This window comes from Tyto alba, unplaced genomic scaffold (assembly GCF_018691265.1).
Source record: "Tyto alba isolate M040663 unplaced genomic scaffold, T.alba_DEE_v4.0 Super-Scaffold_6, whole genome shotgun sequence".
Lineage (NCBI taxonomy): Eukaryota > Metazoa > Chordata > Aves > Strigiformes > Tytonidae > Tyto > Tyto alba.
In genome coordinates this window covers 41,430,674-41,446,705 of record NW_024881327.1, presented here as the reverse complement: position 1 = coordinate 41,446,705, position 16,032 = coordinate 41,430,674, and the positions used below count along the sequence as shown (strand labels likewise).

Genomic DNA, 16,032 nt, shown 5'->3' with positions numbered 1-16,032 from the left:
CAGGCGCAGAGCAGCGGCGCCGGGGAGGGCCGGGGGCGGCACGTGCGGCGGCGGTTGAGGTGCGGGGTGGGGGGGCGGTTTGAGGGGGGGGAGCGGCCGGCTTGCGGCCACCGAGGGGCGAGGCGAACGGGCGGCCGGGCCGGGCCGGGCCTCCCCCCCCCCGTCAGGCAGCTCCCGCAGGGCCGCGCCGCTCGCCCGCCCCCGGCGGAGGCGGGGCTGCTGCGGGGAGCGGGACGGAGGGGCGGCGGGGGGGGGTGGGGGTCGCTCCGGGAAGCGGGGGGGGAACGGCGAACCGCCGGCTGCGGAGCGTTTCGGCATAGCGGTGTGTTGGGCGGGGAGGGGAGCGTTTACTCGTTTCGGGGTTACTGGTTTCCCTTGCGCTCGGGCGAAACGAGTTTTTCCACCCGAAATTTTGCGCATGCAAAATCAGACTGCTTCGATTCGCTGCTGGTGGATGCACGGCTGCTTTTCTTGTCGGCCACCCAAGTGCTGCTTTCAAGCTGCAAGTGTAACATCTCCTCCTGGTATTTCTAGGGCTGTGCCTGGGGGGAGGAAAAAGACCTGTGCCCGTTTCATAGAAGCTGCTGACCGCTCACCAATATGGTAGTTTTCACATGCGATGCGTGTGGAGAATCTGTGAAGAAGGCACAAGTTGAAAAACACGTGAACTTCTGCAGAAACTGTCAGTGTCTTTCTTGCATGGATTGTGGCAAGGATTTCTGGTAGGTAAAGGATGCAAAATAGCCTTGCTCCGCAGCAGTTGTCGCAAATACAGGATTTCCCTGTGGTATATTAGAATTAAATGTGACAATTTCTAAATAATTCATATTTGTATTTTAACATTATACACGTCTTTATATAATTTAAAGCGTAATCATCCAAACTGGAACCACAAGGACAACCAAACCACACAGTAAACAGAGTTACAATTTCTTCTTTTACAGTTAGAAGTAACAGTGCTTTCATCTTCTGATCATCAACAACTGTTACTTACTCTGTTACTGCAAAGAGGGTGAGGTGGGCAATAACATGAAAAATTCTGAATTTGGTTGTCCCTTCTCAGAACTCAGAAGAAAGCATGGCTACTATCTGCTTTAAAAATGTAAATATATGAATTTGCAGAAGAAAATAAGATTGTCCTCAAATAATTATTATATTTCTCAATATTGCACAGGCAAAAGATTAAGATCAGTGTTATTTATTCCTTTCTGGGGGCACTGACACATTGGTCAGAACTACACTACCACATATACTATATCTGTATTTACGGATTAGGTTTTTGCAAGCATTTTTCAGCTGCTTATCTAAATTTTTTTCAATGTAAGTAGTGAAACACGGGTATGTGTTGTGCATAAGTTACAGAGTCATTAAAAGCAGCAGTATACTGAAGAGTCAGATCTGATTTTGAAAGTCAGAAATTTTCACTGAAGGCTGCAGCGTGACAAAAATGCCATCAGTCTTACAAGCACGTACTTCAAGCACATCAAACTTTACTCATATAAGAGTTGACAGTGTTAAGGATTCAATGATAGATGCTATCATCTAACACTTCGGTTTGTTGATTACATAAGTCTTGCATAGTTCGAACAGTGGAACGCTTTAGTGAACTACAATTAACAATCTGTGTTCAGGGGTGATGATTATAAGGGACACGTGAAGTGCGTGAGTGAAGACCAGAAATATGGTGGAAAAGATTTTGAAGCCAAAACTAACAAAGGAGATGCTAAACAACAGGAGTGGATTCAGGTAAGGTTTATACCATATACAGATAAGATAAATAACTATTGTTTATAATTGTTAAAGACACAAGAGAGGCTACATGGGATCAAACCAGAGATCCATTTTTCCCCAATATCACAGCTTTCTTTTGGCAGTTCCTTGTATACCTTGCATGTGTCATTTGATCATTATGAGTAATTGAGAGTAGCAGCCCTGCAGAGAAGGATTTAGAGGTAATTGCTGATGAAAAACTGAATATGGGCCAGCAGTGTGCGCTTGCAGCCCAGAAAGCAAACCGTACCCTGGGCTGTGTCAAGAGAAGTGTGGCCAGCAGGTCAAGGGTGGGGATTCTCCCCCTCTACTCTGCTCTCATCAGACCCCACCTGGGGTGCTGTGTTCAGCTCTGGGGCCCCCAACATCAGAAGGACATGGACCTGCTCGAGTGGGTCCAGAGGAGGCTACAAAGATGATCAGAAGGCTGGAGCACCTCACTGATGAGAACAGGCTGAGAGTTGGGGTTATTCAGCCTGGAGAAGAGAAGGCTCTGGGGAGACCTTATAGCGGCCTTCCAGTGCTTAAAGGGGGGCTACAGGAAAGGTGGGAGGGACATTTTAATTAGGTATTAAGATCAGGGAGTGTAGTGATAGGATGAGGGGTAACAGTTTTAAACTGAAAGAGTGTAGATTTAGATGAGATGTTAGGAAGAAAATTTTTATGATGAGGGTGATGAGGCACTGGAACAGGTTGCTATTACGACCTGGACTGGGAGCCCAGGGAGTCATAAAGGTTCTGTGATCCCCTCAGGTTAAATTAAGGTGAAACAACACCAAACGACTGGTTAAAATGTTTTACCTGTGGTAAAAACAACTTAAACTTGGAAAAGGATAATAAGCACTGGGGTCTCTTATTGATAAATCTGTAAGAAATAAAATGAAAAGAGAAGAAGAAAGAAAAGAAATAAAATGAAAGGAGAAGAGTCCAGTCACCACCCCTCAAAATCTATAAGAAAGGAAAGGAAAGAAAAGAAACAAAAAGAGGAAGAGTCCAGTCACCACCCCTCATTCCGCCGTTGTCTTGGGTCTGGAAATCTTGGGTGGTAGGTGCACAGAAAGGAGAGTCCGGAAATCTTAGATGGTGTGTGCACATGCAGAAAAGTTTTCTGTCTCCTTTTAAGTTCATCTTATCAGATGACGAGCATACTAGACAAAGAGAGGCAGGTATTCTGGGGAACTCATTTTCATGAGGTGGTCTTGTTCCCTCCTACCACCTTTACTTCCTAATTTTTTTTCTTCTTGGCCTTTAGCTCATCAGTCTTTTTGTCTGAGGCTTGTCTAAGGGATTTGGCACTACAGCAGCAAGGAAGTGGAGCCCTGCATCGTTTGATACACTCTGCCCTTCCATGGGCAGCATTCCTTAGACTAATCACAAAGGCTACAACTTGTCCTTAATGCTTCTGTGTCAAGGAATGTTTGAGGCATTGATTCTTTCAGTTCCTTACAGTTGCCCAGAGATGTTGCGGCTGCCCCCTCTCTGGAAGGGTTCAAGGCCAGGCTGGACGGGGCTTTGAGCAACCTGGTCTAGTGGAAGGTGTCCCTGCCTGTGGCAGGGGGGTGGGAACTACATTATCTTTAAGGTCCCTTCCAACCCAAACCATTCTATGAATCTATGATTATGCTTCTTTGCTGATTTAATTCTGTTGTTTTTTTTTTTATCATTCAGAAAATACATCAAATAATGAAGAAGCCAAACATAAGCCCTAAAGTGCGGAGCATTCTGGAGCAAATGCGTGTCTTTGATAATATTCCAAGAAAAAAAGTAAAGTTTCAGGTATGTTTTAATACAGATTTGTAGTAATCCATGCAGTGAGCTTAAAAGTAGACTTTCATAGAGTACCACTCTCCTTTAACAAAGGTGGGACAAATTGCTTATTTGGGCACTGGTAGATAGGTGGTGTAATAGCTGAGTTTCAAATAGGTAATGTTTGTAAAATAGATCTCCTTGCGTAAAAGGACTCTGTGTATCATTTTAATTAGGTATTATGCTAGAGAGTCACCATTCAAGCTTAATCTCCATGCGTAGGCTTATTCTTTTTTTGATATCTTTCTTTTTTCCTATTTGCAATTTCTATTGGATGTCCAAATTCTTAGACATACTTTCAAAGGATTCTTATTTCACTGGCTGTGTTTTAGCCTGGTAAAGGCAAGATACAGGTTTGAGAGTTTTCCTGTTGCTCAGTATTCTGACAGAATCTCCCACACTGGATGCTTCACTAAACTTTGCATCACAGTCAAAGCGTATTCCAAATACTTTATGTAGTATCGGTAAAGAATTAGCGAAAAGCTGGCCTTTTGCTTTTTTCTGCTCTGTGCCTCAGAGTGTGAGGCTGAGAGAAGATCATGATTACAGCCAGAGCATTCAAATAGAACATAATAGAGCTTCAGTGAAATTGCTGCTAGCAAGATGAAGGTTAGAATACTTTTCTACAAAATTAATGTTGTAAGCAGGGAAAGTGATACTGTCAAGAAGCGTCTTTCTTTTTGGTAAGATAGGTTGTATTGGAAGATCAAAAGGTTTTGTAGTTCATTGTTCCAATTCACTATTGCAGCTTTCCTAGGATTTTGATTGCAATGTTAGGTTTTACTTGGGAGTTCCACATTCCTGAAAGTTGATCTGTTGCCAATAGTGTGGGCATATTATAAGTAGAAATTTACTACTTTAATTTTCAGCAGGAATGCCTGCAATAGCCCCAGCAACTTTCAAATGTTTGCATTGAGATACTTGCTTAAATTTTATTTTTCTTTAATAAACTAAGGTGTCCCATTAGGAGCATGACTATCTGTCTAGTACAAAAGTAAATAAATAAGATCAGATCCTTAATGTTTTTTCTCATCAAAGAGTCAAAAGTTTTGGTAGGACATTAGTATAACCAGCTGTATTCAAAAGCTTGAGGATAATCTTTTATATATATTTACCTCTTCTGGATTACTGTTGGTGAGGCAATTGAGAGGCATGGTATAGCCTTGGAACAATACGCAGGTACTGTGCAAAACAATTTAACATGGAGGTTTAAGAGATTCATAGAGAGAAAACGTCTAACCAGATCTTAATCAGAAGTGATTAGAGACTCAAATGAAAAATAAAAACAAAACCCAAATATATGGTAATCAAGAAGAAAATCAGAGATGCACTTTTTCAGTTATTGTTGGTTTTTTTCCTGCACAGAATTGGATGAAGAACAGTTTGAGAATTACTGACAGCACTTTGCAAGACCAGGTGTGGGATATTTTCTCTGAAGCAACAAGAAATGTAAGTTAAGTTAGAGGTACAACATTGTACAATAGGAATGCAGTCAAAAATGCTGGAAGCAAAACCTTTCACGCTCCATTTGTAGATGTTGGCAGAAATACTCCCATTGTTATAATGGATTATGTTATAATGTAATATTCCTAGACTCAATTGGAAATTTATGGAATATACAATTGCTGAAGTAGTTGTGCATACTGGGTAAGTTGTGATTAAAAACTTGGACACAGTGACAAGATTGTATTAATCAGAAGACTAATTTAACTTTATGCTATTAGTACATAAGGAAAGGGAGAAACACTGCCTTTATCATCTTTGGCTCCTATCTTTTACCACACACTAAGAAGGAATAAAACAACCTTTTTTTCAGATCTTTATTGGCCTCAAATTAATATGTATTGGAGTGAGAAATTAACAGCAACTAGTTTACCCATTTTCTTAGTGGAGAGAGATGAGATCCTTCAGTTTGTGGTGCAAATTCCTTCCACTTCTGCGTCCAAATCATGGACTCGCACTGACCTTTTTCTCAGTGTCTAGTTCTTTGCTATTTCAGTACTACTAGAGCGTGTTTTGGTAGTATGTTGTTTTGCTTGTGTGTTTACATCTATTACTGGTTATTACAAGAAGCAGTTACAGAAGCTAACTTCTCTGTTGATGTAAATATGCTCTCCCTCTCCCCCCAGCTTCTGAGGAAGAGTGTAGGCATAGCTTTGATGTTAATCCCTGTTGATCGTGCTTAATGTTCCTGATTTGATGATTCCAGTTAAATCTGTCAGTAGTTTTTCTGGAGAATCCAAATATAAGAGCCAGGAAGGAAAGTAATACATTTTTTTTTTTTAGGGATATGAACATAACATAAATTCTGGGCACTGAATTTCAAGTACACTGTCTTGCTGAAACATTAATTCTGAGTCAGTGTTCACTGAAGTCATAAGCAGTTCCTTCTTGATTTAAACTGATCTTTTAAAAGATAAATCTTGAATCTGAACAAGAACTTTATTTAAACACAAGTAAACAATTTAAATTTTCCACAGAATATAGCATTAAAGTAAAATATATAACACAACTGCCTTGCTCAGATCGTTTCAACACACCTTTAAGAGTTCTAAAAAACATCTCAAGATATTATTTGTAATACATGCTTTGAAGAGTATGTACTCAGTTCTTAAGTGGAATTTAAATCTAATTGAAATTACTTTTTACAAAAACATGTTAAGTTCCTTGTATAAACATGTATTCTCTTTCTAAATAGCCACATTAACATTTCAGTAGTTGTATTTCACTTTACTCATTAAAGTTTAATTTCAAGATAAAAATGTTCATTATTATATTAATTCTTCTACAAGAAAATTATTATAAGCCCAGGAACATTAAAACCAGATAAGGTGAGAAAAGTACAATTAAAACAACCATCAGTGCCTTTGTTGACATCATGCAATAATAGTTTGTTGTCCCAGACATATCCCAAGACAGGGAACTGGATGGCAAAGCTAAGATTATTACTTAAGGGATGTATATTTGGGAATAGGTTCTGTATCTTGCTGTAATACGCTGTATTTTTGTCTGTGTAAATCAAAGAGTTGTCTCTCCCTTAATTACATTTGGTAAATATGTTTAAAAAACACATAGACAATTATTTCAAATAGAAATTGCGTATGTTGTAAGATAATATTTCTTCTGTGATGTTAAGGTAATTAGCATTTAGGCTGTTAATTTAAAAGAAGAATCAGCCACACTATTTAGTGCTATTTGTCTGGTAACTGGTGTCACCACATGTAAGGAATTTAATTCAATTCAGAATATTAGTGCTCTTCATGAAGGATGTAGTAGAGAAAAGTTGCAATGTCAGAAAAGGCATGGAAAAATTGTAATAATCTGTCTTTCAACAAAAGATTTCAAGTGAAAAAGAACAAGACAAACCACAACAGAAGGAAGAGGGGCAGTCTGCAGAAACGGGGGAAAAAACAATGGCAGAAGAAAATGGAATTACAGATGATAAAATTGAGAGGAAAAAGAATAAGAGAGAACGAAAAGAAGAGAGACAAAAGAACAAAAAGAAGGAGAAAAAAGACTTGAAATTAGAAAACCAGTCAGAAGCAAAAAAGAGTAAAAAGTCCAAAAAAGGAAAGGAGAGTTCGGAGAATGAAATAAATGGAAATGGCCTTCAGAGTGAAATAGAAGAAACAAATGTAAAGAAACGCAAACACAGACATGCAGAAGGTATCTATCCTACTCCCTCTATTCTCGTTAGTTTTCAAAATGCTTTTTCTCAATGCCTTAGAGCTCAATAATCTACCCAAGTAAATTCTTTAAGTAGTAAGTTACATATACAAGTGAGATTATTTTTTAACACTGTAGTTGCACAGTCCTTTTATAAAATCTGAATCTCTTAGCAAATATAAACTCATGTTACAAGAACAGAAACTTTAAGTCATGTCATAACTTTTCTTATGGTTTTATAATTTTTTGTGTATGTTTATCCAATTCCATCTCTAGAGGAACCTCATATCACAACAAAGAGAATGAAAACTGAAAACATTTCGGAAGACATGGAAACAGAAAACACCAATGGCAACGAAGAAAATGTGGGAACAGATAAAGGTATTTTTAAAGGGGGAGTTTATATAGTTACAATACTATTCTGCAAAAGACTTAGTGCAGAATATAAATACAGTGCTTTTTCAGCAAGCTGTGAAATAAATTGTGCCTCAGTATACATGTATATTCAGTATACATATCTATTCTAGAGTAAGCAGCCTGGGCTACACTTAACACCTGATGCTGAATTAATTCTCATTTGTTGCTTCTGCTGTGCTGGCAACCTTTGGCTACACTTGCTTTCACTGGGCAATGAAGAATTTGGAACGTTTGTTCCACCACAGCAGGTCTCTTCCCTGCTGCCATGCACATTAGCTGACATGGAGGAAAAAGGATACTAGCTCTCATATCTCTGTGTACCTCTTCTCTCCATTTTTTCTCAATGAATCATAAATTGGACTTTAGCTGTGTTGGACCTTAATTTATGCTTAGACAAACCTACTTATGCCTGTCATACAACACACTGTTACTGTTGGAGAATGTCTGTCTGTACTTGAACACACAGATTGTTTATTTGGAAACTACCAATTAACAACCTCTGAAGTAGGCACTATGCAAAACTGACCACATGTGCTCTAAGGGTAAGGAGGCAGGATCTTCTCAACTATTTCTGTATTATGTAAGCGTTGCTGTTTAATAGCCAAAGCACAGAAGTTAAGTAAAAGCAATCCTGACCCTGGTTGTTGGTTCTTCATGTCTATACTATTATATTCTTCAGAAACCAGCCTTCCTGACTTCATGCTTCAGACACCCTGCTGTTGAAGGGTCAGTAAAATAACTGTTGTGATAGCTGAACTGGTTCCAAAATTAGGAGATTGAGGGCTGGTTCCTACTAGAGAAGAAGACCTGGAAATACCCAATTTTACTAATGATGTTGTACACCTAATTATTTTCTAGGTAAATTCAACTGGAAGGGAACCATCAAAGCTGTTCTGAAACAGGCTCCAGACAATGAAATTTCAATTAAAAAATTAAGAAAAAAGGTACTGTACAACATCGAGGTTTTTATTCTCCTTTGGTCTTGTGAATTTCTTTCTGTAATGCTTAAGTTCATAAAATCCTGTCCCAAATAAGCAAGAGTTTGACAGAATGTTAACTGAAGGAAATGTTCTTTTGCTTACTGGACTACAGAAGAAATTCAGTGCTAAGTCTGAGAAGGAATAGTATCATAATAGATCCCATGCTACTTTTAGTACAGTAACACAAATGCGTTATTGTTTGAAGTGGAATCATCTTTGCTAACTCAAAACTGTTCCTCTGTCTTTGTGCAGGTTATAGCTCAGTATTACGCAGTAGCTGGTGAACATCACAAATCAGAAGAGGATATTCTAGTCATATTTAACAAGAAAGTGAACAACAATCCCAAATTTAAAGTTCTAAAGGACAAAGTTAAACTCCTGAAATAAGAGTTTGCATACTTTTCATAACCTATGCGTTTTAATCTTGCAGAGTCAGATTCTTCTGTCAGCTGTTCAAATATCATGCATTGGTCTCAATTCAAATTGTGTATGTGAGAGCAGAATTTAACTTTTAAGACTATATTCCTCCTCTTTTTTCTAGATTTATCACATAACATTTTCAGATATTTTATTTTTTGATTTTATGGAAAATGTATATCTTTTGGTACAAGTTTTAAGAGACATTGAAAATAATTGCTGCCTACTGTATTAAAATTCTTCTGATAATGGATATAATTTATAGGTATGAATGTTTATCAGGACCTGGATTGTGTGGATTTTTGCAGAAACTATTGTAAGAGCAAATAGGATTTTCGTACTCAAAAACACACCATGGAATAAATGTTTTGTTATGCTAAAATTCAAAATGGTATGACTGATATGTCCATTGCACACTGTAGCCGGAGTATGCAGGTTTTAATAACCTGTTAATTTTGTGTTATATATTGCATAATTAAAGTATCTGTCAAGTTTGTGTATGCAACATTGCACATTCAGTGAAAATATAAAGATCGAGTTACCTATATATGCATAACTGCTGAATGTTTTAATTAGTAATGCAACTGATTTCCATATAAGTGGTCACATGGACTAAAAATTAACTGATTAAAAAAATTACTTTAAAACACCACCTTAAATATAATAGATCTTGCCACTTTGTATAATTTGTAGATTTATTATACAAAATTTGAAGAGGCTGTTATATTGCAGTTACTGAAACCATTTAGGTGTGCCAGAAATCCTAGATACTTATTAGAGACAGAGTTTTCTAGGTAAAGGTACTTGAAGTTCGTAGGGTTTTAATCAAATGCAAAATAATTCCAGATAAGAAGTTTCCTGCCATGAAGTAATCTGTTAAAAACAGTGGTAGAAAGCCAGTGAAAATTTCTTTCAGTAGATAGTATGGTGTTTTGGAAAATCACAGTGATTTCAAGCAGATACACTTTTATAAAACTCCATTATTAAAATATCTGAATTTATAGAAATATTGAATATATTCAAAGTATAAATATGAAAAAAATAACTGATACAGTGGGTCCAGTTTTTCTGAGTACCTATTTGTCTTTATTATAAAAGTTGTAATAAAAATACCTAATAAATTTAATGTCTTCAGTAAGTGCTTCTTGTTAATTTGTGAAAATTACTTTAGAGATAAATAGAATAAAATTTATTTACAGACATGGAGAAACTTAAAGAAGTTGTTTGAACACATTTCAAAAGCTTAGATTTTTTTTTTGTTAAAAAATTAAATTTAAAAATTCAGTAAAGGACGTATAAAAGAGTAAGCCTTTGTCAGTGAAACTGAATTAATACAGTGCTTTTTATCTTTTCACTGTGTTTTACAACAAATATGGTTACATTAAGTTTGTAAATAGTTTTACTAGTGTTACAGGTTTTATTGTTGTTTAGAATTCATTCCCAAATTATGCCTTTCTTTTACACTTTTCTTCCTCCGTTGTTGTTGACCACAACATATGTTTGACACATAAAGAAACTGCATTTGCTGAAATTTTGTTGATGATACCCTAAGTTCTTATGATGGCAGCAGCAGTTGTGGGTGCAGTCAGCAGCTGCTGCAGTTGTGGCGGCTAATTCTGTGCCATGCCTTGTTTTGCCAATTGACGGTTAACACAAAGGACACAGACACCAAGTTAAAGAAATATGCTTATTTTACTGACTCTCTCAAGGTAATATAAAAAGAATAAGCAATAGATAAGAAACAAGGCAGTTAAGAAATAAGGCAATGCATCCAGTCATTACCGGACAAGTCATAGTGATTAAGAGAAAGATGCATCACCAGTTGCCCTCATACTTCACTGTCATCCAGATCAGTGCTTCAGCTGGGGAGCCCTGTCACAGCAAAGGATTGGAGATCCTTTCCTGCCGATTGGGAAGTCCTGCACAGTGCGTCCACTTGTAGGTGAGGTCTCCATCTTCGCTGCGAGGGTCCTGCTTTTATACAGTTTAACAAACAAGTCTATAAATCTACATATATGACAAAATGCATGGGACACATCTGGTAGATTGGTTTGCTGCCTCATCCTCCTTTGGGATTCTTCCCCAAGCCTGGCCAGGGCTCAAGGAGGAACCAAGGGCTTGTACTCGGCCTTGATAGTGTGTTTCTAAATTAGGAAAGGTCAGTATATTCCCATTTTGTTTTATCTAAGCAACCTATCTTGCTAATGAGATATTCTATCCAAGCTACATATTTTGCTAATGATCGGATACTGATAGTATACAACGTTTGGTTGTGAGGTTCACCTAGAGGGCAACTTTGATTCAGGGCCTGTTGTTCAGGCCTTTGTGCTCCATGCCTCCACCCTCTTCTCCCTGCCCTCAAACCAGGACCTAGCCTCTCTTTCTGTCCTGCACTTCAGAACGCCAGCCCCATGCCCACGAGCCAGGGTTGCCCGGCTCTCTGCCCCGCTCTCCTCAGCCCGCTGGTCCCTGCTGCGGGCACACCGGCATTACCCACGTGTTTTTTCAATAAAGGCCTACTATTTTCTTGACATGCTCGAACTCTTCAGCTGCGTCTCATTTCCTTTTTCAAACCGGTAAGGATGGTTTGAGTTGTTAATGCTATGCATTTCAAAAAATAAGTATTCACAGCAAATTGTTGCTTTGGGGCGTTGCAAGTTATCTTTTACAGCTTGGGAGAATGACAGTTTCTGCTCATGAAAAGCATCAGCATTTTCTAATCCACAGACAAAAAAGCTGATCTATATCAGATGAAACAAGGTCCTCTGAAGTCGTACAACAGTTCTTTTTATCCAATCCAACAGATAGCCAGATTCTTGGTTTCTGTCACTGCAGAGTTCTGGTGTCTGATGCTCAGTGATCACTGAATGAAGCGAAGCAGCAGACTAAATGTTCAGAAACACCATGCATCAGTTTAAGGCTGAAAATACAGCTGAATATTGTATCAAATCAACAGTACACAGAGGAGTTATTTGAGTAGGATTTGACCTTGGCATTTTTTCCTGCAGTAACTGTTGTGATTGTCAATGGTTCAAATGCCTGACTTGCCCTGTGCATTGCCATGTTTATGCTAGTAGTGCCTACATGGGGTAGTACACATGACTTTTACATCTTATGCTTCCCCTCCCTGTGTGAAGGGCAAAGCAGCACCAGCTGCCATTCATTTTTTTCCTAATGACTTAGCAGACATGGATCAAATCAATGCCTCTTTATTGATAGTCACTAGTGGGAGACTATTGCAAATAAATCCTGTTATAATTACAGTAGTATTACCTCATTATACATCATTATAGTAGTACCTTTTCCTAGTCTGTTGGCAGAAAGAAGGGGCAGGGGGAGGAATATGCTTTGTAGGTATATTTTTCTTTCTGAATGTGCCCGGAAGTACAGCAGTATGGTAGATGAGTCTATGCCTCTTATTACTGACAACTTACTGAAGTCCATGAATAGTCATATTATTGACATGCAGCTTTCCAGTACAAAAAAAAAAAAAAAACAAACCCACAACATTAAAAAAAAAAAAAAACAACAAACCCAAAACAACAAAACAACCTCTCTGTTTTTTCATTAGACAATTAATAGGTTCCTCAGAGGACTGAAACTGGCTTTTCCACTTAAAACAGATTGGAGCTTTAATTTTATCCTTGCAACTAATGATGTCTCCATCAGATTGAAGTTACCCTAAAACTACCAATTTAGTGGTAATTGTTTCAGAGCGCGGCATTATCCCTTGCAGACCATTCATAATATTTCATGAAGACAGAAAAAGCAGTAAGACCTATCTAATTTCTATTTGGTGATTAGTCAGAGTATTTACCAGTATTTTTTAAAATCCCATGGATCTGTTGCAATGAAGTTATGTACCTTGGATGCTTTTTTCTTTTTAAGTGGGAGGGTATATGACCTTAAGATTTATCAAACGCAAGAGGGCAACTTTATCAATTTACCTGATTACATGCAGAGAGCATGTAATGTTTAAATATTACTATTCCAGACAGTATATGAGAACAGCAAGGCACAACCCAAAGTTGTAATGTGGAGACTTGCCAAGCACCTGATTGCAGTTTAATTAGTATGTTCATTAAGCACTATTATCTGATCCCAACTTCTAGGTCAGATGATTAATTTGATTGAACAGCTCTTAAGTCCTCATTGGAGTGACTTTGAGGTCTGTCACCTTCAAGAACAAATGACAGAACTGACATCCATCCAACCGTGCGTGCATGTATTTGAAGAAGGGAAATCTAGTTTACAGTAATTGCAGCGGTTCTGGGTGTTGTACATATGCTGATCGCATGACTACCATCCCTCCCTTTTGCTCTGTCTTTGATCATCGACTACTGCAAACAGATGACATTGACGACAAGTTTGATGCTCATGGAAACTTAGCTGACATGATCCAACACTGATGTTTTAAATACATTTGACAACAGGCACATAATGAACCAGAAAGTTCATCATCTTTGATCTATGTTCTCAGTAGCAAAGTCAATTGATTTGGCTTATGCAAGGGCAGGAAAGTTGCGGGTGCCTTCATCAAACATACTACTGACCTCCTGCTCAAAAATATATACACAGTATAGAATATTTAAAAGAACGCCATGACAATACTAAGTAGGCCTTTATTTTATCTTTTTGCCTAACAGAACAGCTATGGTATTGGAGTTTCTTTTAACAGTCTACTGGTTTTGTGTTGACATACAGGACTTTATCTACTGAACCACTGAGTTGACTTCTTGTAGCATTCGGTCATTAAGCCATGAAAAACACATCTGAGTAATGAGTTCAGTTGTGCACATGGGGTGAGTGTGCAAAATCTAGCACACATCACAGTCATATCATAAAGAAAATCCAAAACCAAACCCAACAGCAAACCAGAGACCACTGATTCGTTGCAAACCCTCAAAATCAAAATGAATGGTGCAGATCTCCATTTTTTACTCTGATATCTTTTTAATTCTAACATCTTATTTTTTGGTACATGAATTTCTGTGGAGTTCAGATAAGATCAGTATTATGCAGGTCAATAAAGCAGGACTTAAATGTTAAGCATTTGAACATTAAACAAACAAAAAACCTGCAGCACCTTTTCAAGTTCTTCAGACCAGGTATTTTTAACGCATCATCACCTTTCCCACTTTTTTTTCCTGTGCTTTCAGGACAAAGGGGCATTGCTTAATGTTTATTCTGCAGCGTGGCAGAATCATGCAGCTGATGGACATGTACCTTTTGTTGCATTTTCTCTCACTTGCAATCAACCAACAGTAATATTCAGAAAGGGACTTTCTGCCACTGTAGATTGTAAGGAAAAGAGAGGGAGCCCTTCCAAACTTTTGCAGAGGCAGAAAAGTTTCTGCAAAGCACGTAACTTAAAAAAATGTAGATAAGGTAGCACAAGTGTGAATTCTATTTTGTACATTTCCTAGTTTAGGTGCATGAATGTATACTATTAAAGCTAGCATTTTAATATAGTTTGTACATATAGATCTCAACAAATGAGAATGTAAATAGACTTCTGATTTTACTAGCAAGAGCTGCATTTAAGTGTTACAGTGTGAAAAAAAGTCATAATAAATATTTACTTTGTAACTACATATTTTACACTTGTTCTGTTTCAAATTGAAAACAGATACAATTAATGATAACAATTAACAGTTTTCCAGTATTCAGTCAGTACTGTAACCACAGGAAATTTCTTTGTTGTAACATGGGTCAGGGTACTAAAAAGTTCGTGCAAAAGAATGCTTGTATAAAGCTTCACTTAGCATTTTGCAATGCACATAATAAAATATGCCTTACTGTTAACATTTTCCTTTCTAAAATAGTGTCTTGGAAATTGAATGTCTTGGTGGCAGGGAAGGAAGAAATACTGTAAATTAGAAAATTGTTTAAGCTAGTGGCTTTCTTTATAAGTATAACATAAGTACTTAAGCAGGGAATTTAACCACTGAAAGAAAAAAGCTTCAAAGGACAGCTACTTACTTGTTTTGCTCTGCCCTCCACTGTACTGGTGCATTAGAGTAGTTCATTCTTCTTTCTCCCAGTGAAAACCGATCCTCCCACCTGGTGCTATAATCCGATTGCATCAGTACAATGTAGTCAGACCCCGACATGAGTAGTGGCTTATAGCTGATGACCACGGGATACAGAGACCCAGTACATGACTTCATTCGGAAACTTTTAAAGCTGCAACACTCACCCTTATTAAGGAAATAAGAGAGCAAATATTAAACTTTTTGTGTGAGATAAGCAAAAAAAGGCATATTGTTCTATACATTGAGCTGTATTCACAGGTTACAGGATATCTCAGTTCATAAATTCAACATTTACCCCTTTCTTCTCCCAATTTAGCCTTTAAGAAAAAACAAGAATAAGTCCTCTAAGTTTCTTTTCTGCTCTGTCAGCCAAGAAAAGCAGCAGATTATGTTTCCCATTTGTACTTTTACAGGAAGTGTTATTTTATATTGAATTCTAAATTTCACTTGGGCTAGAGGAAGTTTTAGCGGTAACTCTTCTATGCACTTGTTAAGATACAATTCCTTTTGCACCTGTAACCTACTGCTTTTTTTTTGCACTTGTTGGTACATAATTCCTTTTGTATCTGAATCCTCATGCTTTTATGCTCTCACAGGATAAGGGCTGGAAAACCTTCAAACTTTTTGCTTAGATTGGACTTCTTTTCTGCAAGACTGCAGATCACAGAGCTGAATACTTCCTCAAACATATCTTAATCTTATTTTTTTATTTATCTTTTCTTTTAAAACATATTCTAGAAGACTTAGAATTGTCCAATCTTCAGAGACTGGTTTTGCCCTTCTCATTAGATCTCTTGTATAGAAACTGCCCTTGCTACTCAACTCCATATCTGAGTTACAGCAGAAGTAAAATAACTACCTACAGAATTATTTTTATAGTTCCTGAAATTAGTTGAAAGTAACAGAAAAACCGATATTGTGTCTCTGTATGCCTACCCAAT

At 37.7% G+C, this 16,032-nt stretch overlaps 1 protein-coding gene across 2 annotated transcripts; it reads left to right on the top strand.

Moving 5' to 3' along the window:
* Nucleotides 1-6: 6 nt before the first annotated feature.
* On the top strand, nt 7-9,445 carry LYAR (Ly1 antibody reactive). Of its 2 annotated transcripts, none has more exons than XM_042807796.1 (9): nt 7-59; nt 535-722; nt 1,632-1,746; nt 3,439-3,546; nt 4,942-5,025; nt 6,915-7,242; nt 7,519-7,623; nt 8,518-8,603; nt 8,892-9,445. In XM_042807796.1, the coding sequence occupies exons 2-9, from the start codon at nt 601-603 to the stop codon at nt 9,024-9,026; spliced, it is 1,083 nt and encodes a 360-aa protein (XP_042663730.1). In that variant the 5' UTR covers nt 7-59; nt 535-600; the 3' UTR covers nt 9,027-9,445. The 2 variants fall into 2 exon arrangements, with proteins under 2 accessions (XP_042663730.1, XP_032840455.1); XM_032984564.2 differs by lacking the exon at nt 7-59 and adding an exon at nt 294-322.
* Nucleotides 9,446-16,032: the final 6,587 nt, after the last annotated feature.